The sequence below is a fragment of the Microtus oregoni genome, unplaced genomic scaffold, assembly GCF_018167655.1.
Source record: "Microtus oregoni isolate MIOR12 unplaced genomic scaffold, Mior012 000006F_ref0000085, whole genome shotgun sequence".
NCBI lineage: Eukaryota > Metazoa > Chordata > Mammalia > Rodentia > Cricetidae > Microtus > Microtus oregoni.
In genome coordinates this window covers 39,819,380-39,844,358 of record NW_024543065.1, presented here as the reverse complement: position 1 = coordinate 39,844,358, position 24,979 = coordinate 39,819,380, and the positions used below count along the sequence as shown (strand labels likewise).

General features: G+C 39.2%; 1 protein-coding gene across 1 annotated transcript in view; it reads right to left on the bottom strand.

Annotated features, from left to right (window-relative positions):
- Positions 1-7,165: 7,165 nt before the first annotated feature.
- Positions 7,166-24,979, bottom strand: part of LOC121449794 — an 81,705-nt gene continuing 63,891 nt past the window's right edge. The window contains 1 exon segment of the mRNA XM_041654470.1: positions 7,166-8,070. Within this exon segment, the coding sequence (XP_041510404.1) occupies positions 7,166-8,070 (905 nt within the window).

Below are 24,979 nucleotides of genomic sequence, written 5' to 3'. Positions count from 1 at the left end.
ATGTAAGAGAAGTATGAATCCAGCAATCAAATATGTTTAATTTCATCATTGGTTTCAATAGTTATTGAATTGTATGGTGCTTATTTATTTATTTTTCTTTTTTCGATCAATAATGTGTTAATACAATGTTTCCTCAATCCTTGTATTCCACCCTTCCCTGCCAAGCTGCCATCTAATCCCCACCATGGGCAAGGCTTCCCATGGCGAGTCAATAAAAACTGAGACTTCACTTTGAGGCAAGACCAGGGCCCCCTGCCCTATATCTAGACTGAGCAAGGTATTCCTCCAAAACGAATGTGCTCCAAGATGCCAGTTCAAGCCAGTTCAAGGGAAAAATCCATGATCATTGCCAATGATCCCACAGACTCTCTAAGTCTCACAGCTGTCCTGTGCATAAGTGGTCCTAGGTTGATCCTATGCAGGTTCCCTCACAATCAGTCCAGAATCAGTGAGGTATCACTAGATTACGTCAGCTTTTTCAGTGGGTATCAACATCATACACCAGACCTCTTTGCTCACATTATCATTCCTCCCTCTCATGAATTGGTCTTCAGAAGGTAGGCCCAATGTTTTACTGTGGATCTCTGTATCTGCTTCTATTAGTTGTTGGATGAAGATTCTATGATGACAAGGTAGTCATCAATCTGATTAAAGAGGAAGGCCAGTTTAGACATCCTCTGCACTATTGTTTGGAGTCTTAACTGGGACCATCCTTGTAAATTCCTGAGAATTTCCATGGTGCCATGTTTCACACTAGCCTTTTGCTGTTTCCCTCAATCAAGATATCTCTTTTCTTGCTCTCCCTCACTGCCCTTCTCCTTTCTTGAGCATCCTGTTCCCTCATATTCCCTCATCCCTCTCTTTCTCTCTTCTCACACCCCTTCAATCCTTCCTCCATATTCCCAAGATTTTCAGGAGATCTTGTCTCTTTTCCAAACCCAGGAGGATCCATTTATGTCTCTGTTAGGGTTCTCCTTGTTACTTAGCTTCTCTGGGATCATGGGCTATAGACTGGTTATACTTTGATTTACATGTAATATTCACTCATGAGTGAGTATATACCATGGTCATCTTTCTGGGTCTAGTTTATGTCACTCGGAATTTTTTATTTATAATTCCATCCATTTGAATGCCAATTTCAAGATTTCATTCATTGTAATTCTGAGCAATACTCCTTTGTGTAAATATACCATAATTTCTTTATCTATTCTTCAGTTTAGGGTAACCTAGGTTGTTTGCAGTTTACGGATATTACAAATAACAATGTCGTGAACATAGTTGAGCAAATGTTCTTTTGGTAATAGTATGCATCCTTTGGGTATATTCCCAAGAACATATTGCTGGATCTTGAGGAAGATTTTCTAAACCACAACAATGTTTTACAAAGTGGTTATCCAAGATTGTACTCTCACCAGTAATGGAGGAGGGTGTCTCTTACTCTGAGTCCTTACCAACATAAGATGTCTTTGGTATTGTTGATCTTAGCCATTCTAACTTGCATAAGATACTATCTCAGCTTCATTTTGGTTTGCATTTTCTTTATGGCTAAAAATGCTGAGCAATTCCTTAATTGTCTTTTTGCTATTTGCAGTTCTTCTGTTGATTATGCTCTGTTTAGATATCTACCCAATTCTTATTAATTATTTTATAATTTGGTGTCTAACTTTTGAAGTTTTTATATAGATTTTGAGATCAGTCCTCTGTCTAATGTGGTTCTAATGCAGATATTTTCCCAAACAATACACTACCATTTTGTCTTAGTGATTGTGTCTTTTGCCTATAGCTGCTCTTTAGTTTCAAGTGGTCCCATTTATTAATTGGTGCTCTCAATGTCTATGCTACTGGGGTTACATTTAGGAAGTGGTCTCCTGTGCCCATAATTTCATTGATACTTCTCATTTCCTCTTCAATGAGGTTCAGTGTGACTGGATATATGTTGAGGTTTTTGATCACTTATACATGTTTTGTACATGGGGTAGATGAATCTGTTTGTATTCTTTTACATACTGACATTCAGTTATGCCAGCACCATTTTTTGGAAGATGCTTTCTTTTGTATGTGGGAGGTCCTTCTGTCTGCATGTTGCTTTTATTAGTTAATGAATAAAGAACTGCTTTTAGCTTTTGACAGTGAAGAACAGACCTAGGTGGGGAAAGCTAGGCTGTATGCTGGGGAAAAGAAGGGTCGACTCAGAGAGAAGCCATCAAGCCTCTGGAGATAGACACTGGGAACTTTATCCAGTAAGTCACAGCCTCATGGTGAAATACAGATGAGTAGAATTGTGCTAAATTAATATAACAATTAGTCAATAAGAAGCTAAAACTAATGGGCAAGAAGTGGTTTAATTAATACAGTTTCTGTGTGATTATTTCAGGTTTAATCTATCCTGGTGGCCTGAAAACAAGTGGCCTCACGCTCCGTCCAACATTTTTTCCACTGTATAATTTTAGCTTCTTTGTCAAGAATCAGGTGTTCATAGGTATGAGGAATAATGTCAGGATCCTTTTTTCATTTCCATTGGTCTACCTGTCTGATTTTATGTCAATACCAAGCCTTTTTTATTACTGTAGCTCTATAGAAAAGCTTGATGTCAGGGATGGGAATTCCTCCAGACGTTTTTTTTTTTTTTATTCTAGAGAACTGTTCTGGTTATTCTGGATTTTTTTTATTGTTATTCCATGTGAAGTTGAATATTGTTCTCCAAGGTCTGTGAAGACTTTGGCTAAGAATTAGATGTTGATTGCATTCAATCTGTAGAGTAGTTTTGGTAGAATTGTTATTTTTACTATTTTGTCAATACATATCGAAGAGCATGGGAAATCTTTTCATATTCTTATATCATTGGCAAATTTCTTCTTCAAAGAAATAAAGATCTTGTCATATACATCTTTCACGTGTTTGGTTAGTTATACCCTAACATTTTTTTTTTATTGAGAAAAGAAGAAAAAAAAAACAAGTTTCCAACTCCTCCCATCCACCCATTTCCCTCTCCCTCCTCCCACGCTTCTACCCCTCCTCCCACCCTTCTCCCCCTCCCCTCACTCCTTTCCCCGTCCCTCTCCAGTCCAAAGAGCAGTCAGGGTTCCCTGCCCTGTGGTAAGTCCTAGGTCCTCCCCTCTCCGTCCATATCTAGGAAGGTGAACATCGAAACTGGCTAGGCTCCCACAAAGCCAGAACATGAAGTAGAATCAAAACCTCGTGCCATTGTCCTTGGTTTCTCAGCAGCCCTCATTGTTCGCCATGTTCAGAGAGTCCAGTTTTATCCCATGCTTTTTCAGTTATAGTCAAGCTGGCCTTGGTGAGCTCCCAATAGATCAGCTCCACTGTCTCAGTGGGTGGGTGCACCCCTCGTGGTCCCGACTTCTTTGCTCATGTTCTCCCTCCTTCTGCTCCTCATTGGGACCTTGGGAGCTCAGTCCAGTGCTCCAGTGTGGGTCTCTGTCTCTATCTCCATCCATCACCAGATGAAGGTTCTATGATGATATGCAAGATATTCGTCAGTATTGCTCTAGGATTGGGTCATTTCAGGTTCCCGATCCTCAGCTGCCCAAGGAACTAACTGGAGACCTTGGGTTGGGAACCTGGGAGCCCCTCTAGGGTCAAGTCTCTTGCCAACCCTAAAGTGGCTCCCTTAGATGCCCTTCAATGGAAGAATGGATGAAGAAAGTATGGAATATATACACATTAGAGTACTATGCTGCGGTAAAAAACAATGACTTCTCAAATTTTGCATGCAAATTGATGGAAATAGAAAACACTATCCTGAGTGAGGTATCCCAGACCCAAAAAGTTGAAAATGGGATGTACTCACTCATAATTGGTTTCTAGCCATTAATAAGGGTCACGGAGTCTACAATAGGTGAACCTAAGGAGCTAAGTAAGAAGGTGAACCCAAGGAAAAACATATAGTTATCCTCTTGACTAAGGGAAGTAGACCAAATTGCCGGGGAGAAAATTGAGATCTAGGGGGTGGGGTGGGATGGGGGTAAGGGGAAATGGGGAGAGAAAAGATAGAAGGGAAAGATGGGGGGACTTGGGGAAACAGTAGGATTGGGATAAAGGAAGGTTGGACAGGGGAGCACGGAAACCTAAGATTTTTTTATGAGATTTGTGGGTATTAAAATGGTGATGTTTTTCTCATTTCCTTCTCATCCCCTTTATCATTTGAACATAGAAGGTCTATTAATTTTTTTGAGTTAATTGTGTATCCTGGCACAGTATGGAAGGTGTTTAACAAGTGTAGGCATTCCCTGGTAGAGATTTTCCGGTCGCTTATGTATAATACCATATCATTTTCAAATAGTGAGAGTTTGACTTTTTCCTTCCAATTTGTATTTCTTTAATCTCCTTTTGTTGTCTTATTGTTCCTGCTAGAACTTCGAGTACCCTGTTGAATAGCTATAGAGACCGTGGACAGCCATATCTTGTTCTTGATTTTAGTATAAGGACTTTGAGTTTCTCTCCATTTGAATTGATTTTGATTCTTGGCTTCCTCTATATTGTTTTTTTAAGTTTATTAGATGCTGAAAAAGCATTTGACAAAATTCAACAACCCTTTATGATAAAGGTTTTGGAGAGATTAGGGATACAAGGGTCATACCTAAATATGATAAAAGCTATTTACAGCAAGCGGAATCTAACATCAAATTAAATGGAGAGAAATTCAAAGCCATCCCACTAAAATTAGGAACACGACAAGCTTGTCCACTCTCTTCATACCACTTCAACACAGCGCTTGAAGTTCTAGCAATAGCAATAAGACAACATAAGGGGATCAAGGGATTCGAATTGGAAAGGAAGAAGTTAAACTGTCATTATTTGCAGATGATATGATAGTGTACATAAGCAACCCCAAAAACTCCACCAAAGAACTTCTTCAGCTGATAAACACTTTTAGTAGCATGGCAGGAGATCTAAATGAATTTACTAATGAATAAGCGAGGCAGACTTTTTATCATATGGTTACATCCAATTGAGTTATTGCCTAAAAGTCATACAATGGCTGTCACCAAACACCCTATTTACTGAAAAGATTATAGATGATCATCCACAGATTGATGGCAAGACCTTTTTAATAAAACCTAAACAACTTCAAATTCACAACAGATTGAACATGCAGAAGTTGACCTGGTGCTTTCATTGAGTTTTATCCCAGTATTCTAGTGTATTTGGTACCTAAATATACTTTATCCTGTACCAAACATAAACTATAGATGAAAAGACATGCAAAAACCTTTTGATCTACAATGATATCCTGCCTGCAAGATAGATGAAAGGATGGTTGCACAAAATTTCTAAGAGTAAGTAATCAATATCAGGTTAGATTGAATACCAGATCCACAAAATTGATCCAACCAGACACTACTTGGGTGAAGAAAAATCAGAGACGAGATGGTCAAGTTATCTACAGTAAAACCAAATCCTAATGTATAAAAAAAAAGAACAAGTGTCTTGCAATGGCATTGTGTTACACTTATAGATCAGGGCCTTGTTTTGAGATCATCAGAGAAACTTTCTGCAGCAGAAAGAAAAAAATATAGAAATAACAACCAGACATAGTGGTGAGAAAAAGAAATCTAAATTTAAAAGTGTTGTTTCCTTCACATTTCTTCCTGCAAGCCACAGAAAATAGTATGGAAGATGATATACAGTATATTAAAGCCAGGCTATGTGGAGGACAGCAAAGAAAAAAGGCCTTCTATATAAACAGGATTGAAACACGAAGAAATCACAGAACCTGGAGCAGCAGGCACAGTTCTTACATGTGTGTTTCTCAGTGGCGGTTACATACCTGAAAGTATAAGTAAACATGGGCTTCATCCTTAATCCTGAAATATAATCCAGTTTATAATCACTGACTTATGATAATTGCCTTTCCTCCTAAAAGTCTCAATAAAGAATTTGAATGTCCAGAAAGAGATGTGAGCAGAAAATTCACTCAACCTAATTCTTGGATGTCCTTGTCTCCCAGTGTTGTGTCAGAGTTTCCCCCTTGTCTCTAATTGTTAGCTTGTCATAACATACATATTAACCAATACATACATTATATATGTGTGTAGTACATATGTAGAACAATTTCCTCTTTTTAACCTACTGATACTTTGAATATTTATTATAGGTTTCAGGTTAAATTTTATGGGATTCATGAGGGTGCAAATGCATAGGACTGATTCTATTGATTCTCTTTAGATATTTCCTCATGTTTCTTCATTTTGACCTAACATAAAGCATTAGCTTTTCTTAATCTTAGTATTATTTTTTTTCTTTCCCATAGAAAACTATTTTGCTGTGAGAGATAGAAGCGGTGGATAAAATAACATAAAGGGGTTATGGGAAGGAGTATAGAAAAATAAACAAATAAAGGAAGGAGGAGCCATAATCAGAAACTATTGTCTGGGAAAAAATATTTTTAATGAAGGGAAAAAATAAAACCAGTGTTCCATTTCAGTGATTTATAAATTCAATTCTAAAAATTATTTTAATTTCAATTAGGAGTATGTTAGTTTTCTGAGTGTGTTATTATATGCACATCTGAATGTAGGTGTTCTTGGAAGTCAGAAGAGTGCAAATCTTTTATTAGAGCTATTGTTATAGGACTGCAAGTTGTGAGGAATGGATAGTGAACTAATTTCCTTAGAAAAAGCACACATGAATTTCAATGTGGAGAAACATTTCATCTTCCTCAATATCCATTATATCTATTTATCAGACATTTCTCTCTCTCCTAAATACTACTCCTCTAACTCCTAGGATGCAATGGTATTCACTTTTCTTGCTCCAAAAATGAGCATATTAGTTTTTCCATCTGATAGCAATATTTAACTCTACTAAAAGATTTCTCTGTTTTCATTTGCATTCAAAGTTCCATATTCACTCCTTTATCAGTACAATTACTGAGCATTAATTTTAATGTTGCTGGGAAATTGAGGAATAAAGGAATACATCTCTTGTACACTAATTGTAAAAAATTGAATCATAAAATAATTGGCTGTGTTGATGATTATAGATGACAATGTACAGAAAAGTAGTATACATGACACTGCTGTGCCTCATGATTAGAAGAAATGATGAGAATCATTAGCCATTCATACAGTTTACATTGTATTGTATTAGGTGGTTCTGAACCAATACAGTAATTGTCAGTTACAATTTATGAAATGTGTGTTCAGAAAGATGTTTTCTCCCTTAACTTTTGAAGAGAATTTCTGTCTGGTCTTAACAAAATTATATAGCACTTGGGGATGAAAATGCATCCCAGTAGCCCTGCACTGGAAGCCAAGATGGACAAAACCTCCACAACCACCATTATCTTGCCCTTGGTACTGTGGTAGACAGGGAGGAAGGTTATCCAGACACTACAAAACAACAGCATGCTGAAGGTCAGCAACTTGGCTTCATTGAATGTGTCAGGGAGATTCCTGGCCAAGAAAGCAACAATGAAGCTCCCTAATGCAAGGGAGCCATGGTATCCCAGGACACAGTAGAATGCAATAACTGAGCCCTTGTTGCACACAATGATGATTTGGCCATGCTCAGAGTGCACATCTTTGTCAATAAAAGGAGGATAAAAATGCAACCAGATTGTACAGAGAATAATTTGGATGAGCATACAGATGGCAATGATGTAGTTGGGAACACCAGAAACCAGAAAATACCTCATCCTTGTTCTAGGGGCTGTGACTTTGAAAGCAAACAGCACAGTCACTGTTTTGGCCAACACAGTTGAAACAGCCAGAGTAAATACAACTCCAAATGTAATATGCTGCAGAATACAGGTAGCTGAGTTGGGATGCCCAATGAAAAGCAAGGGACACAGGAAACAGAAGATGAGTGAAATTAGCAAGGTGTAGCTGAGATTCTGGTTGTTGGCCTTCACAATGGGAGTGTTGCGATGCTTCACAAATATCCCAAGAACCACAGTTGTGAATGCAGAGAATAACAAGGCCATTAAGGTAAGAACCATCCCTAAGGTGTCTTTGTAATTCAGAAAGACCACAGCTTTTTGAATACACTGGTTCTGTTCTCTGTTGGCATACTGGTCCTCTGGACACTTCACACAATTATCCCCATCTGCTGGAGAGAGAAAAAAATGATTACTACAACTACTGCCATTTATTGACAGAATATTTAAATTCAGTGTTTGAGTAAACATTGTGATATCTGAATCCTTTGCTGATGATGTAGCTGAGAGACACTGCTGCATAGCAATTCTTTCATTTCTGAATATTCATTATAAATGTGGGAAATGAAATAAAATAACATGTTGTCTATTTAACTTTGTCTTGGTGATAACATTTTATATTATCAGAAAACACAGATATTTTCAGTCCTTACTGAATGCTATGATGAATTGACTGAAACTAGTGAGTTTACAGAGATTAAAATGATTAATCACTGTATTGCACATAGTGTATTTAATATCTCAGATCTCGTGGTTAGAGAGATTTTTGATGTCTTTGTGTTTTATGAATTGTTTCCCTGAAATAGATGGAGATCATGTCTTCTATAGGACAACTTATGTGATATATTTTTTAGTATGAATTCACCAGCCAAAACACACTGACATATAAGAAACAGGAAACAGAATCTGTAGGGACCCTTGAAGTCTACACACAACATACTAAGATCAAGTTCTCAACCAAAAGGAGATTTATGTGTCCAAGAGGACAATGAGTAGGGAAAAAGAATCAAAGACAAGAGATAGAGAATGAATAGAGGTAAGTCAGCAAGGGAGGAGGGAACAGGTTTTGATCAGGGAGTACATAGCACTGCCTCTGTTTAGAAGAGACAGGTGGGGCCTGTAGGAAAATAGCAGTTTATAAAGGTAAAAACAGAAGGCCCTGATAGGACAAATAATTTGATTTTGATTGAACAGGTTAATTTGGACAATCATACAACACTTTTTTGCTCAGTAGACTTCAATAACATTTAATTGGATGTCCTATAGTTGGGGGCTAAGTCCATTATTATCTTCCTGGGACATGCTGGCATGAAGACATGGTGCTGGAGAGGGAGCTGAGTATTCTATATCTTTGATTCATAGACAATGGAAAGGAAATGATCTCACTGTGAATGGCATTCCCTATGAAGGTACAAGAAGCTTAAAAATCACCAAATAGATTGGATCAAGAAAATTCCCCTTGCCATATAATAATCAAAACACAAATCATACTGAATAAAGAAAGAATATTAAGAGCTACAAAGGAAGAAGGTCAAGTGAAATAAATAGGTAAACCTATCAGAATTACACCTGACTTCTCAAAGGAAACTATGTAAGGCAGAAGATCTTAGATAGATGTGCTACAGACCCTAACAGACCATGGATGCAAGACCATACTACTATACCCAGTAAAGCTTTCAACCAATTGGAAATTATATGTGAGCAATTTCAGTACTTATTGGAACTTCCTCCCAGTACTATTCTGTTTTATTAATTTAACATGCATCTTTGTATTCTTTACAAATTTTTCTAAATCTCCACACTCCTACCCTGGCAAGTGGTACTTTTGTTGAGGCTGGTCCCCAACAGTAGGGCATATCTTTCTCTGCTTGGTTGGAAGATTTACTTAGCATTTAATATGAGGTAAACAGGACTGGAGTTCTCCTTTTGAACTTAGTACATTTAAAGATCACCATGTAAAAGGACATGAGCCCTGATTCTGTGATGAGCTGTTTTGGGGGACTAAGATGTGACAGAGAAGGATATCACAGACAAAGTCTCTCATAGGAACACAAAGCAAATCAACTTCCTCTTTATGTATTTATTTATTTTATATCCCAGCTACAGTTTCATCTCCCTCCCATTTTCTCAGACCTCCCCTGCCTCCCATCTGCCTCTAACCACAATCTCCTCCTTCTCTGTTTCCATTCACAAAATATCAGCCCTCCCATGGATATCAATGTGACATGGGATTCCAATTTGTAGCAAGAATAAACACCTTGCCTTGTTAAGGTTAGTCAAGGTGACATAGTATGAGGAGTAAGATCTCAAAATCCTGCAAAGAAGTTTGAACAGCCCCTTTCTCAGAAAATTGAAAATTATTCTAACTTGAGAATCAGAAAAATCATCCTTCAAGAGTGCAAATGAAATTTACATCAGTATTGGTTTAGCTATGTACCCAGTTTTATTTTATGTGTAATGATTACTATTGTTTTAATTAAAAGATAACCTAAGAAATTCCATCATATCACACTCACATACATGTTGTATGACCTTCCTCACTGTTTACACCTCTGCTCTGCACTTCTGCTTAACTTACTACCAATTTTATTATTCAGTTCACAAAAGTATCTTCTCACTTAATGGTTGTGTGCCCTTGTCCAGCTTAGCATACAAGTGTTATATTTTCTTCAAACTGACTTTAGAGGGTATTTTAACAAAATTTTTTCATGCATTTACATCTCAAATAATATCTTTCTTTCTTTCTTTGAATATATACACACACACACACACACACACACACACACACACACAAACACACTCGCACTGGTACATTTTGAATCTATGAAAAAATCTGCATTTCTGGAGTCTGTTCAGGTAATATGATGATCCCATTCCTTCTAATGACATCATCGAATTCTTCCAGGTTGAGGAGAAGCCCGTTATGTGAAAATAAATCTTATGAAGCTTAATCTTCATTCCAATATATGTAAGAGAAGTATGAATCCAGCAATCAAATATGTTTAATTTCATCATTGGTTTCAATAGTTATTGAATTGTATGGTGTTATTTATTTATTTTTCTTTTTTCTATCAAGAATGTGTTAATAGCCTGTTTAGTTGCTGAGGAATTCCATCTGGACAGATGAGTGTGTGCTATCCAGGGGCGGACTGTCCTGGAAGAGAGCACAAACCCCCCTCCCCCAGCTCCTTCTGCAGGGCTGTCTTTCTTTCGAACGACCCACCCCCCAGCACCCCTCCCCAACCCTGCTCTGCTGTATGCTAGGACCAGTGCTCAAGAACAGTTTTAAGCTCCTACACTAAGGCTACCCACGCAGAGCGGTGAGTGCCTGCCTACTGGGCAGGCCTCAGGGTCCCCTGTAAGGGAGCCTGAGCCCCTTCATCTCCTGTACCAGGCTTCTGGTACTCTTCTGGATATCGCCCCCCCCTCCTTGCTCCGTTCATCCTTTTGCCCCAGGATCATTGGGCTACCTAGAGGCCCTGTTTAGTTGCTGAGGAATCCCATCTGGACGGGAACGGTTCCTGCTTCTACACTGAAGAGATACACCCAGAGAGTCAATCACAGCAGAGACTGGACCAAGACAGCATGCCTCTCCTGGCTCTATTTGAAGGAAGAGATGGGAAGGCGCCAAGGCAAGAATTCCTCCTACAACCTGAAAGGCAACATGACACCACCAGAATCCAGGGATCCCGAATAAGAAGAATTGTACACCCTACTCCAGAAGAAATAGAAGAAATCTACTCAAATGTGAACTATATGAAAATAATAGAGGACCTTAAACAGGAGGTGAAAAACTGCCATAAACAATTAGAGATTACAAACAAAAAGGTAGAGGAAATGAATAAATTGCTCAAAGACACGCAAGAAAACCAAGAGAAACAAGAAAAAGCAATCAAACAGGTTAGGGAAGCGGTTCAAGTCTTGAAAAATGAGATGGAAGCAATGAATAAAACACAAACCGAGGCAAGAATGGAGATGGAAAATCTGGGTAAACAAACAGGAACTACAGAGATGAGTACTAACAACAGATTACAAGAGATAGAAGAAAGAATGTCAGAAACTGAAGATACCATAGAGAAAATAAACACACTGATCAAAGAAAATAGCAAAACGACCAAATCCTCATCACAAAACATTCAGGAAATCTGGGACACAATAAAAAGACCAAACCTAAGAATAATTGAGATAGAAGAAGGAGAAGAATTACAGCTCAACGGTCCAGAAAACATATTTAATAAAATTATAGAAGAAAACTTTCCCAACCTAAAGAAAGATATTCCTTTGAAGGTTAAAGAAGCATACAAAACTCTTCTTTGGCAGCATAGCGCGTCCCTGCTCAGCCTGCTCGGGCGCTGGGACTGAACCCGAATTGCCAGGGCAAAGGGGAGGGCGGTAGCTCCTTTGTCCATATAGCCTGCCTGCAGCAAGCAGGGTGGGCCCTTTGCGAGCTAACGAAGCAGCACGGAGATTCGATCTGGGCACCCAGTGAAACATCATTGTGGTGAGTGGGTGCTGAGGCAGCCGCAAACATATCTCAGCCCGCCTACACTTCCTGGTCATCCTACAGGGGCTATACTGCCTGATACCTCCTCTCTCTTCCTATCCCATCCAGCTAACATCCAGATGCCCCCACCCCCTGTCTCCCTCCCTCCCTCCCTTCTTTGGCGGCATAGCACCTCCCTGCTCAGCCTGCTCGGGAGCTGGGACCGAACCCAAACCAGGAGGACAAAGGGGTTGGCGGTAGCTCCTTTGTTCCCATAGCCTGCCTGCAGCAAGCAGGGTGGGCCCTTTGTTCCCGAGCTAACCGAGCAACAAGGAGATCCTATCTGGACACCAGGAGAAACATCACTGGGGAGTGACATCACTGGGAAGGTTCATCAGTGGGCAAGAAGACCTGATCCTGTAAAAGAAGATCCATAGGGGAGTATTGGGAGGAAGAGAAGGGCAGACGCCAATGCAAGAATTCACCCAACAATCTGAAAAACAACACCAAACCAACAGAATCCACCGACCTCGCAACAGGAGGACATGAACACCTTAATCAAGAAGAAGTAGAAAAAACTGACTTCATGAAAGTGATTGACACCCTTAAATAGCATATAAATAACGCCCTTATAGAAATGGATGAGAAGTATAACAGTAAGTAAGAGGAATTGAGTAAATCAGTGAATGATACCCTAGGAAACCAAGGAAAAACAATCAAGCAGATAATGGAAACAGTTCACGACTTGAAAACTGAAATGGCGGCAAAGAACAAAACACAAACAGAGGACCAGCTGGACATGGAAAATCTAGGTAAATGAATAGAGACTACAGAAACAAGCATAACCAGCAGAATACAAGAGATAGAAGAAAGAATGTCAGACTGAAGATACCATAGAGAAAATAAACGCACTGATCAAAGAAAACAGCAAGTCCAACAAATTCTCATCACAAAACATTCAGGAAATATGGGACACAATAAAAAGACCAAACCTAAGAATAATTGGAGTAGAAGAGGGAGAAGAAGTGCAGCTCAACGGTACAGAAAATATACTTAATAAAATTATAGAAGAAAACTTTACCAACCTGAAGAAAGAGGTACCTATGAAGGTTCAAGAAGCATACAGAACACCAAATAGGCTGGATCAAAAAAGAACATCCCCTCGCCATATAATTAACAAAACACAAAATATACAGAATAAAGAAAGAAGAGCCACAAAGGAAAAAGGCCAAGTTACTTATAAAGGTAAACCTATCAGACTTACACCTGACTTCTCTATGGAAACCATAAAAGCCAAAAGGTCCTGGATAGATGTACTGCAAAAACTAAGAGACCATGGATGCAAGCCCAGAATACTATATCCAGCCAAGCTTTCGTTCACTATAAATGGAAAAAACAAATTTTTCCAGGATAAAAACAAATTTAAACAATACGTAGCCACAAATCCAGCCTTACAGAAAATAATAGAAGGAAAATCACTAACCAAGGAGTCCAACAATGACCACAATAATTCAGACATCTAGAGACCCTTCTCCAGTGCAACTCAAAGAAGGGAAACACTCAAACCCTACTACTAAAAAAGTGACCGGAGTTAACAACAACTGGTCATTAATATCACTTAATGTCAATGGGCTCAACTCACCTATAAAAAGGCACAGTCTAAGAATTTGGATACAAAAACAGGATCCAACATTCTGCCGTCTAAAAGAAACACACCTCAACCACAAAGACAGGCACCTACTCAGAGTAAAGGGCTGGGAAAAGGCTTATCAAGCAAATGAATCTAAGAAACAAGCAGGTGTGGCCATACTAATTTCTAACAAAGTTGACTTCAAACTTAAATCAATCAGAAGAAATGGAGAGGGACATTTCATAATCATAACAGGAATAATTCATCAGGAAGAAGTCTCAATCCTGAATATCTATGCCCCTAATATAAAAGCACCCACGTATGTAAAAGAAACATTACTAAAACTCAAGGCAGACATCAAACCGCACACACTAATAGTAGGAGACTTCAAGACTCCTCTCTCACCAATGGAGAGATCAACCAGACAGAATCCTAACAGAGAAATTAGAGAATTAATGGAGGTAATGAAGCAAATGGACTTAACAGACATGTATAGATTATTCCACCCAAAGAGGAAAGAATAGACCATCTGCTCTGCAGCTCATGGAACCTTCTCAAAAATTGACCACATACTCGGTAACAAAGCTAACTTACACAGTTACAAAAAAAAATTAGTAACCACCTGTGTCTTATCAGATCACCATGGATTAAAGTTAGAATTCAACAACAATGCTACCCCCAGAAAGCCTACAAACTCATGGAAACTGAACAGTCAACTACTGAACCATACCTGGATTAAGGAAGAAATAAAGAAAGAAATTAAAGTCTTCCTGGAATTCAATGAAAATAAAAAAACAACATACTTAAACTTATGGGACACTATGAAAGCAGTCCTAAGAGGAAAGTTCATAGCACTAAGTGCCCACTTAAAGAAAACAGAGAAAGCACACATTGGAGACTTAACAGCCCACCTGAAAGCTCTAGAAAAAAGGAAGCAGACTCACCTAGGAGGAGTAGAACACTGGAAATAATCAAACTGAGTGCTGCAATCAACAAAATAGAAACACAGAAAACAATCCAAAGAATCAATGAAACAAAAAGCTGGTTCTTGGAGAAAATCAACAAGGTTGATAAACCCCTATAAAAGCTAATCAGATGACAGAGAGAGAACACGCAAATTAATAAGATCAGAAATGAAAAGGGGGACATAACCACAGACACAGAGGAAATTCAGAGAGTCATTAGATCTTACTACAAAAGCCTGTATGCCACAAAACTGGAAAATGTAAAGGAAATCGACACTTTTTTTAGATAAATACCATTTACCAAAATTAAACCAGGACCAGGTGAACAATCTAAACAGACCTGTCAGTCGCGAAGGATTAGAAGCTGTTATCCAAAACTTCCCTACCAAAAAAAGCCCAGGACCAGATGGTTTCATTGCAGACTTCTACCAGAATTTCCAAGAAGACCTAATACCTATACTCCTTTATGTATTCCACAATATAGAAACAGAAGGGTCATTACCAAATTCCTTTTATGAAGCCACAGTTACTCTGATACCAAAACCACTCAATGACTCAACCAGGAAAGAGAACTACAGGCCAATCTCACTCATGAATATCAACGCAAAAATCCTCAACAAAATACTGGCAAACCGAATCCAAGAACACATCCGAAAAATTATCCATTATGATCAAGTAGGCTTCATTCCTCAGATGCAGGGCTGGTTCAACACACGAAAATCTATCAATGTAATCCAGCATATAAATGAACTGAAAGAAAAAAACCGTATGATCATTTCATTAGACGCTGAAAAAGCATTTGACAAAATTCAACATCCATTTATGTTAAAAGTCTTGGAGAGATTAGGGATACAAGGGTCATACCTAAATATAATAAAAGCTATATACAGCAAGCCGACAGTTAACAACAAATTAAACGGAGAGAAACTCAAAGTCATCCCGCTTAACTCAGGAACACGACAAGGCTGTCCACTCTCACCATACCTCTTCAATATAGGGCTTGAAGTTCTAGCAATAGCAATAAGACAACATAATGGGATCAAGGGGATTCGAATTGGAAAGAAAGAAGTGAAACTTTCGTTATTTGCAGATGATATGATAGTCTACATAGGCGACCCCCAAAACTCCACCAAAGAACTTTTACAGCTGATAAACAGCTTTAGTAATGTGGCAGGATACAAGATCAACTCCAAAAAATCAATTGCCCTCCTATACACAAAGGATATGGAAGCATAGAGGGAAATCAGAGAAGCTTCACCATTCGCAATAGCCACAAACAGCATAAAATATCTTGGGGTAAATCTAACCAAGGAAGTGAAAGACCTATTTGACACTAACTTTAAGGCATTGAAGAAAGAAATTGAAGAGGATACCAAAAAATGGATGGACCTCCCTTGCTCTTGGATTGGGAGGATCAACATAGTAAAAATGGCAATTCTACCTAAGGCAATTTATAGATTCAATGCAATCCCCATCAAGATCCCATCAAAATTCTTCACAGATCTTGAGAGGACAATAATCAACTTTATATGGAAAAACAAAAAACCCAGGATAACCAAAACAATCCTATACAATAAAGGATCTTCTGGAGGCATTACCATCCCTGACTTCAAACTCTATTACAGAGCTACAGTAATGAAAACAGTGTGGTACTGGCATAAAAACAGAGAAGTCGACCAATGGAATCGTATAGAAGACCCGGATTTTATCCCACAAACCTATGAACACCTCACTTTCAATAAAGGAGCTAAAAGTATACAATGGAAGAAAGCGAGCACCTTCAACAAATGGTGCTGGCACAACTGGATGTCAACCTGTAGAAGAATGAAAATAGACCCATATCTCTCACCGTGCACAAAACTCAAGTCCAAATTGATTATAGACCTTAATATCAGCCCGAACACACTGAACCTGATGGAAAAGAAAGTGGGAAATAGCCTACAACAGATGGGCACAGGAGATTGCTTCCTATGTATAACTCCAGAAGCACAGACATTAAGGGCAACAATGAATAAATGGGACCTTCTTAAACTGAGAAGCTTCTGTAAAGCAAAGGACATGGTCACTAAGACACAAAGGCAACCTACTGACTGGGAGAAGATTTTCACCAACCCCAAAACAGACAAAGGTCTGATCTCCAAAATATATAGAAAACTCAAGAAACTAGACTTTAAAATGCTAATTAACCCAATTAAAAAATGGGGCAATGAACTGAACAGAGAATTCTCAACAGAAGAAGTTCAAATGGCCAAAAGACACTTAAGGTCGTGTTCAACTTCCTTAGCAATCAGGGAAATGCAAATCAAAACAACTTTGAGATATCATCTTATACCTGTCAAAATCGCTAAAGTCAAAAACACCAATGATAGCCTTTGCTGGAGAGGCTGTGGAGGAAGGGATACCCTCATCCATTGCTGGTGGGAATGCAATCTTGTGCAACCACTGTGGAAGTGAGTGTTTCGGTTTCTTAGGAAATTCGGGACCAACCTACCCCTGGACCCAGCAATACCACTCCTGGGAATATACCCAAGAGATGCTCTATCATATGACAAAAGCATTTATTCAACTATGTTCATAGCAGTATTATTTGTAATAGCCAGATCCTGGAAAAAACCTAGATGCCCTTCAATGGAAGAATGGATGAAGAAAATATGGAATATATACACACTAGAGTACTACGCTGTGGTAAAAAAACAATGACTTCGCGAAATTTGCATGCAATGGGTGGAAATAGAAAACACTATCCTGAGTGAGGTATCCCAGACCCAAAAAGATGAACATGCGATGTACTCACTCATAATTGGTTTCTAGACATAAACAAGGGTTACGGAGTCTACAATAGGTGAACCTAAAGAAGGTAAGTAAGAAGGTGAACCCAAGGAAAAACATATAGTTATCCTCATGGCTAAGGGAAGTAGACAAAATTGCCGGGGAGAAAATTGGGATCTTGGGGGTGGGGTGGGTTGGGGTAAGGGGATATGGGGAGAGAAAAGGTAGAAGGGAAGGAGGGGGGGACTTGGGGAAACAGGAGGGTTGGGACAAAGGAACGGTGGATAGGTGAGCATGGAACCACAACTCTTAGTTAAGGGAGCCACTTTAGGGTGGGCAAGAGACTTGACCCTAGAGTGGCTCCCAGGTGCCCAAGCTGAGGTTCCCAGTTAGTTCGTTGGGCAGCTGAGGATAGGGAACTTGAAATGACCCTATCCTAGAACAATACTGACGAATATCTTTCTTATCATCATAGAACCTTCATCTGGTGATGGATGGAGATAGAGACAGAGACCCACACTGGAGCACTGGACTGATCTCCCAAGGTCCCAATGAGGAGCAGAAGGAGGGAGAACATGAGCAAAGATGTCGGGACCACGAGAGGTGCACTCACCAACTGAGACAGTGGAGCTGATCTACTGGGAGCTCACCAAGGCCAGCTGGACTGTGACTGAAAAAGCATGGGATAAAACTGGACTCTCTGAACATGGCGAACAATGAGGGCTGATGAGACTCCAAGGACTACGGCAAGGGGTTTTGATCCTACTTAATGTGCTGGCTTTGTGGGAGCCTAGCCAGTTTGGATGTTCTCCTTCCTAGATATGGACAGAGGGGGGAGGACCTAGGTCTTACCACAGGGCAGGGAACACTGAATGCTCTTTGGGGGAGTGGATTGGTGGTGGGGGAGAAGAGTGGGAGGAGGGTGAGAAGGTTGGGAGGAGGAGGAGGGAAATGGGAGGCAGGGAGGTGGTGGAAACTTGTTTTTTATTTTCTCCTTTTCTCAATAAAAAAAAAAAGAAGCATACAAAACACCGAATAGACTGGACCAAAAAAAAAAAAAAAACAAAAAAAAAACAAAAAAACAAACCATCTCGTTGCCATATAATAATCAAAACACAAAACATACAGAATTAAGAAAGAATATTAAGAGCTGCAAAGGAAAAGTATCAAGTTACTTATAAGGGTAAACCTATCAGACTTACACCTGACTTCTCTATGGAAACCTTGGAAGCCAGAAGGTCCTGGATAGATGTACTTCAGAAAGTAAGAGACTATGGATGCAAGCCCAGACTACTACGCCCAGCCAAGCTTTCGTTCAGTATAAACGGAGAAAACAAAATTTCCAGGATAAAAACAAATTCAAACAATACGCAGCCACAAATCCAGCCTTACAGAAAGTAATAGAAGGAAAATCACAAACCCAGGAGTTCAACAATGACCACAATAACTCAAACATCTAGAGACCCTTCTCCAGCGCAACTCAAAGAAGGGAAACACACAAACTCTACTAATAAAAAAGTGACCGGAGTTAACAACCACTGGTCATTAATATCACTTAATGTCAATGGGCTCAACTCACCTATAAAAAGGCACAGGCTAAAAGATTGGATACGAAAACAGGATCCAACATTCTGCTGTTTACAAGAAACACACCTCAATCACAAAGACAGGCACCTACTCAGAGTAAAGGGCTGGGAAAAGGCTTATCAAGCAAATTGGACCCAAGAAACAAGCAGGTGTGGCCATACTAATTTCTAACAAAGTTGACTTCAAACTTAAATCAATCAGAAAAGATAGAGAGGGACATTTTATACTCATAACAGGAACAATCCATCAGGATGAAGTCTCAATCCTGAATATCTATGCCCCTAATATAAAAGTACCCACGTACGTAAAAGAAACATTGCTAAAATTCAAGGCTGCCATCAAACGGCACACACTAATAGCAAGAGACTACAAGACTCCTCTCTCACCAATGGACAGGTCAATCAGACAGAAACCTAACAGAGAAATAAGAGAATTAATGGAGGTAATGAAGCAAATGGACTGAACAGACATCTATAGATTATTCCACCCAAAGAGGAAAGAATATACCTTCTGCTCTGTAGTCATGGAACCTTCTCAAAAATTGACCACATACTCGGTAACAAAGCTAACTTACACAGTTACAAGAAAATATTTGTAACCTCCTGCGTCTTATCAGACCACCATGGATTAAAGTTAGAATTCAACAACAATGCTACCCCCATAAAGCCTACAAACTCATGGAAACTAAACAGTCAACTTCTGAACCACACCTGGATCAAGGCAGAAATAAAGACAGAAATCAAAGTCTTCCTGGAATTCAATGAAAATTAAGAAACAACCTATTCAAACTTATGGGACACTATGAAAGCAGTCCTAAGAGGAAAGTTCATAGCACTAAGTGCCCACTTAAAGAAAACAGAGAAAGCCCACATTGGAGACGTAACAGCCCACCTGAAAGCTCTAGAAAAAAAAGAAGCAGACTCACCTAGGAGGAGTAGAAGACTGGAAATAATCAAACTGAGGGCTGAAATCATCAAAATACAAACACAGAAAACAATCAAAAGAATCAATGAAACAAAAAGCTGGTTCCTAGAGAAAATCAACAAAATTGATAAACCCCTATCCAAACTAATCAAACGGCAGAGAGAGAATATGCAAATTAATAAGATCAGAAATGAAAAGGGGAAATAACCACAGACACAGAGGAAATTCAGAGAATCATTAGATCTTACTACAAAAGCCTGTATGCCACAAAACTGGAAAATGTAAAAGAAATGGACACGTTTTTAGATAAATACCATATACCAAAGCTGAACCAAGACCAGGTGAACAATCTAAATAGCACTGTTAGTCGCGAAGAATTAGAAGTTGTTATCAAAAACCTCCCTACCAAAAAAAAGCCCAGGACCAGATGGTTTCAATACAGAATTCTACCAGAACTTCCAAGAAGAGCTTATACCTATACTCCTTAATGTATTTCACAATATGGAAACAGAAGAGTCATTGCCAAATTCCTTTTATGAAGCTACAGTTACTCTGATACCAAAACCACACAAAGACTCAACCAAGAAAGAGAATTACAGGCCAATCTCACTCATAAACATCGACGCAAAAATTCTCAACAAAATACTGGCAAACCGTATCCAAGAACACATTAGAAAAATTATCCATTATGATCAAGTAGGCTTCATCCCAGAGATGCAAGTCTGGTTCAACATATGAAAATCTATGAATGTAATCCATCATATAAATAAAATGAAAGAAAAAAACAGGCGCCCTCTATTACAGAAAGGGTATGGAAGCAGAGAGGGAAATCAGAGAAGCTTCACCTTTCACAATAGCCACAAACAGCATAAAATATCTTGGAGTAAATCTAACCAAGGAAGTGAAAGATCTATTTGACAAGAATTTTAAGGCATTGAAGAAAGAAATCGAGGAGGATACCAGAAAATGGAAGTATCACCCTTGCTCTTGGTTTGGGAGGATCAACATAGTAAAAATGGCAATTCTACCAAAGGCAATTTATAAATTCAATGCAATCCCCATCAAGATCCCATCAAAATTCTTCACAGATCTTGAGAGGACAATAATCAACTTTATATGGAAAAACAAAAAACCCAGGATAGCCAAAACAATCTTATACAATAAAGGAACATCTGGAGGCATTACCATCCCTGACTTCAAATTCTACTACAGAGCTACAGTAATGAAAACAGTGTGGTATTGGCATAAAAACAGAGAAGTCAACCAATGGAATCGAATAGAAGACCAGGATTTTAACCCACAAACCTATGAACACCTCATTTTTGATAAAGGAGCTAAAAGTATACAATGGAAGAAAGTGAGCATCTTCAACAAATGGTGCTGGCACAACTGGATGTCAACCTGTAGAAGAATGAAAATAGACCCATATCTATCACCATGCACAAAACTCAATTCCAAATGGATCAAAGACCTCAATATCAATCTGAGCACACTGAACCTGATAGAAGAGAAGGTGAGAAGTACCCTACAACATATGGGCACAGGCGATCGCTTCCTAGGTATAACCCCAGAAGCACAGACATTAAGGGCAACATTGAATAAATGGGACCTACTTAAACTGAGAAGCTTCTGTAAAGCAAAGGACACTGTCACAAAGACACAAAGGCAACCCACTGACTGGGTGAAGATCTAGAACAACCCTGCAACAGACAAAGGTCTGATCTCCAAAATATATAAAGAACTCAAGAAACTGGACTTTAAAGTGCTAATTAACCCAATTAAAAAATGGGGCACTAATCTGAAAAGAGAATTCTCAACAAAAGAAGTGCAAATGGCCAAAAGACACTTAAGGTCATGCTCAACCTCCTTAGCAATCAGGGAATTGCAAATCAAAACAACTTTGAGATATCATCTTACACCTGTCAGAATGGCTAAAATCAAAAACACCAATGATAGCCTTTGCTGGAGAGGTTGTGGAGGAAGGGGTACCCTCATCCATTGCTGGTGGGAATGCAAACTTGTACAACCACTTTGGAAATCAGTGTTTCGGTTTCTCAGGAAATTCGAGATCAACCTACCCCTGGACCCTGCAATGCCACTCTTGGGAATATACCCAAGAGAAGCCCGATCATATAACAAGGACATTTGTTCAACTATGTTCATAGCAGTATTATTTGTAATAGCCAGAACCTGGAAAAAACCTAGATGTCCTTCAATGGAAGAAAGTGTGGAATATCTACACATTAGAGTACTACTCAGTGGTAAAAAAACAATGACTTCTCAAATTTTGCATGCAAATGGATGGAAATAGAAAACACTATCCTGAGTGAGGTAACCCAGACCCAAAAGATGAACATGGGATGTACTAACTCATAATTGGTTTCTAGCCATAAATAAAGGTCATTGAGTCTATAATTCGATATCCTAAAGAAACTAGATAAGAAGCTGAACCCACAGAAATCCATATAGCTATCTTCCTGGTTATGGGAAGGAGACATGATTGTCAGGCAAAAAATTGGGATCTTGGGGTGGGGTGGGAGGGGGGTAAGGGTAGATGAGAAGAGAAAAAGGAGAAGGGGAGGATGGGGGAACTTGGGGAAACGGGATGATTGGGATAAAGGAAGGTTGGATAGGGGATCAGGGAAGCACATATCTTAATTAAGGGAGCCATCTTAGGGTTGGCAAGAGACTTGGACCTAGAGTGGCTCCCAGGTGCCCAGGGCGATGTCCCCAGTTAGTTCCTTGAGAAGCTGAGGATAGGGAACCTGAAATGACCCTATCCTATAGCCATACTGATGAATATCTTGCATATCACCATAGAACCTTCATCTGGCGATGGATGGAGAGAGAGAGAGAGAGACCCACACTGGAGCACCGAACTGAGCTCCCAATGTACCAGTGAGGAACAGAAGGAAGGAGAATATGAGCAAAGAAGTCAGGACCACAAAGGGTGCACCCACCCACTGAGACAGTGGAGCTGATCTATTGGGAGCTCACCAAGGCCACCTGGACTGGGACTGAAAAAGCATGGGATAAAACCGGACTCTCTGAATATGGCAGCCAATGAGGGCTGCTGAGAAGCCAAGGACAATGGCACTGGGTTTTGATCCTACTTCATGTTCTGGCTTTGTGGGAGCCTAGCCAGTTTGGATGTTCACCTTCCTAGACCATGATGGATGGGGGAGGACTTTGGACTTTCCACAGGGCAGGGAACCCTGCTTGCTCTTCAGACTGGAGAGAGAGGTGGAGAGAAGTGGGGAAAGGGGGAGAGGAGTGGGAAGAGGGGGAGGCAAATGGACGTGTGGGAGGAGGCAGAAATTTTTTTTAATAAAAAAATAATAATAAAAACTGTATTATCATAATCAAGAAAATGAATAGAGCAGTTAAAGTTCTTTGGTTATATCCATATTTAAATATTCTGCTGCTAGAACAAAGCAAACCTTGCTTACACCCTAGCTCAAAACATTCTATAGGCAAACTACTCCCTGGTTGGAATTCAATGCTACCTCTTTAATGGAAATGGAACTTTAGTTGTATCCTGAGTCTTTTGTTTGAGGTAGAAGCATATCTACTCTCTATTCCTGAAATACCTGACTGCCTATTAACAACACATGTTGAGAATAACCTTAAAAAAGCAGAACTCACTGATCTAAATCTACATGGGACTTTTGTTTGAGGTAGAAACACAATAACCTTGAAGGAATAGAGGTATCTTTCAACTTTCTGACTTGAGGTAAATGTGGAAACAAGCTCATATTTTTGGGCCTCCTTGGCCTATTTTTGTTCTGCTTTTACTGCAGTCCATATCCATCCACTGAAAGAGACTCATCAGCTCACACTCATCAATGCACCCTCACAGTGGCAATGCACCGTCTAGAAGGCAAGAGAAACAGTAGAGTTGGAAAATGGTATAAGAAGAATTTATGAGTAAGTAACCTGGAATGTTTCCAGATGTTGGTCCTGAGCAAATTCTATCTTGGTCAATATGTAAATTTTTTTTGAAAAATTGCTTAAATTCAGGCAGAAGAGTACAAGGTTACTTCACAGTATCTCTTTCCTTTGCAGATTTTCAAAAGACATATTCACAACCACTACAAAACCTAAAATGAGAAAAAAAAAACTGTAGTAAATTACAGATAAAGCAGAAAAAAATGTCAAATGACTAATTCATCTATGAAAACTCATGCTCATGGAGAGAGATATGAGGGAGATTATGTTATAGAAAAAATATTTGCCTCATCTTCTATTTATTATTTATTGTTTGGAGGAAGTATAAAAGATATTATTGAGTGTTTGAAATGTGGAACACAGAATCTGTAGTGATCTTGTTGAATATTCAAAAACATTTTATAATGCTATAAATGTAACTGATTCTATGGGGATTTGGATGATTGTAGAACAGCAGGATTCAGAAAAATTTAGAATTGCAGCCGATTATTTGTTTTCAGGACAATGGAAGCACAGTATTTGGTAGATATTCTGTTACTGTCACTCCTGTAGTATAAGCCCCACTGTGCGAGCTGTGTGAAACTCAATTTCTCTAACCATGGAACTGTTGTTCCCTGACAGGGATTTTGTGAAAGAATTCCCAGTGTGCAACTAGGAACTTTGACTTCTTGTGTCCTTCCTGTCTCAATGTGGATCATTTAACGAAAGCCACTGACATGATTTTTAAAGGCATTAACATGAAAATATTGTTCTGCCAGGCATGGCCCCAAATTTTTCTCAAAATGACATTCCCCATGGAGCCATAATTTCCACAAAATTAAATGATGTCATGAAACGACCTGAATTCTCCTCATATATTTCCGTGCTAAATTTGGATCACATGCATATCAGGTGCACTCCCATAGGGGATAAAAGTGTCCAAGATTCCCCAAAGGTGAGGAATCAACTGGGAAATAAAGGAATCATGAATAGACAAATAGCCTCTGCTTTGG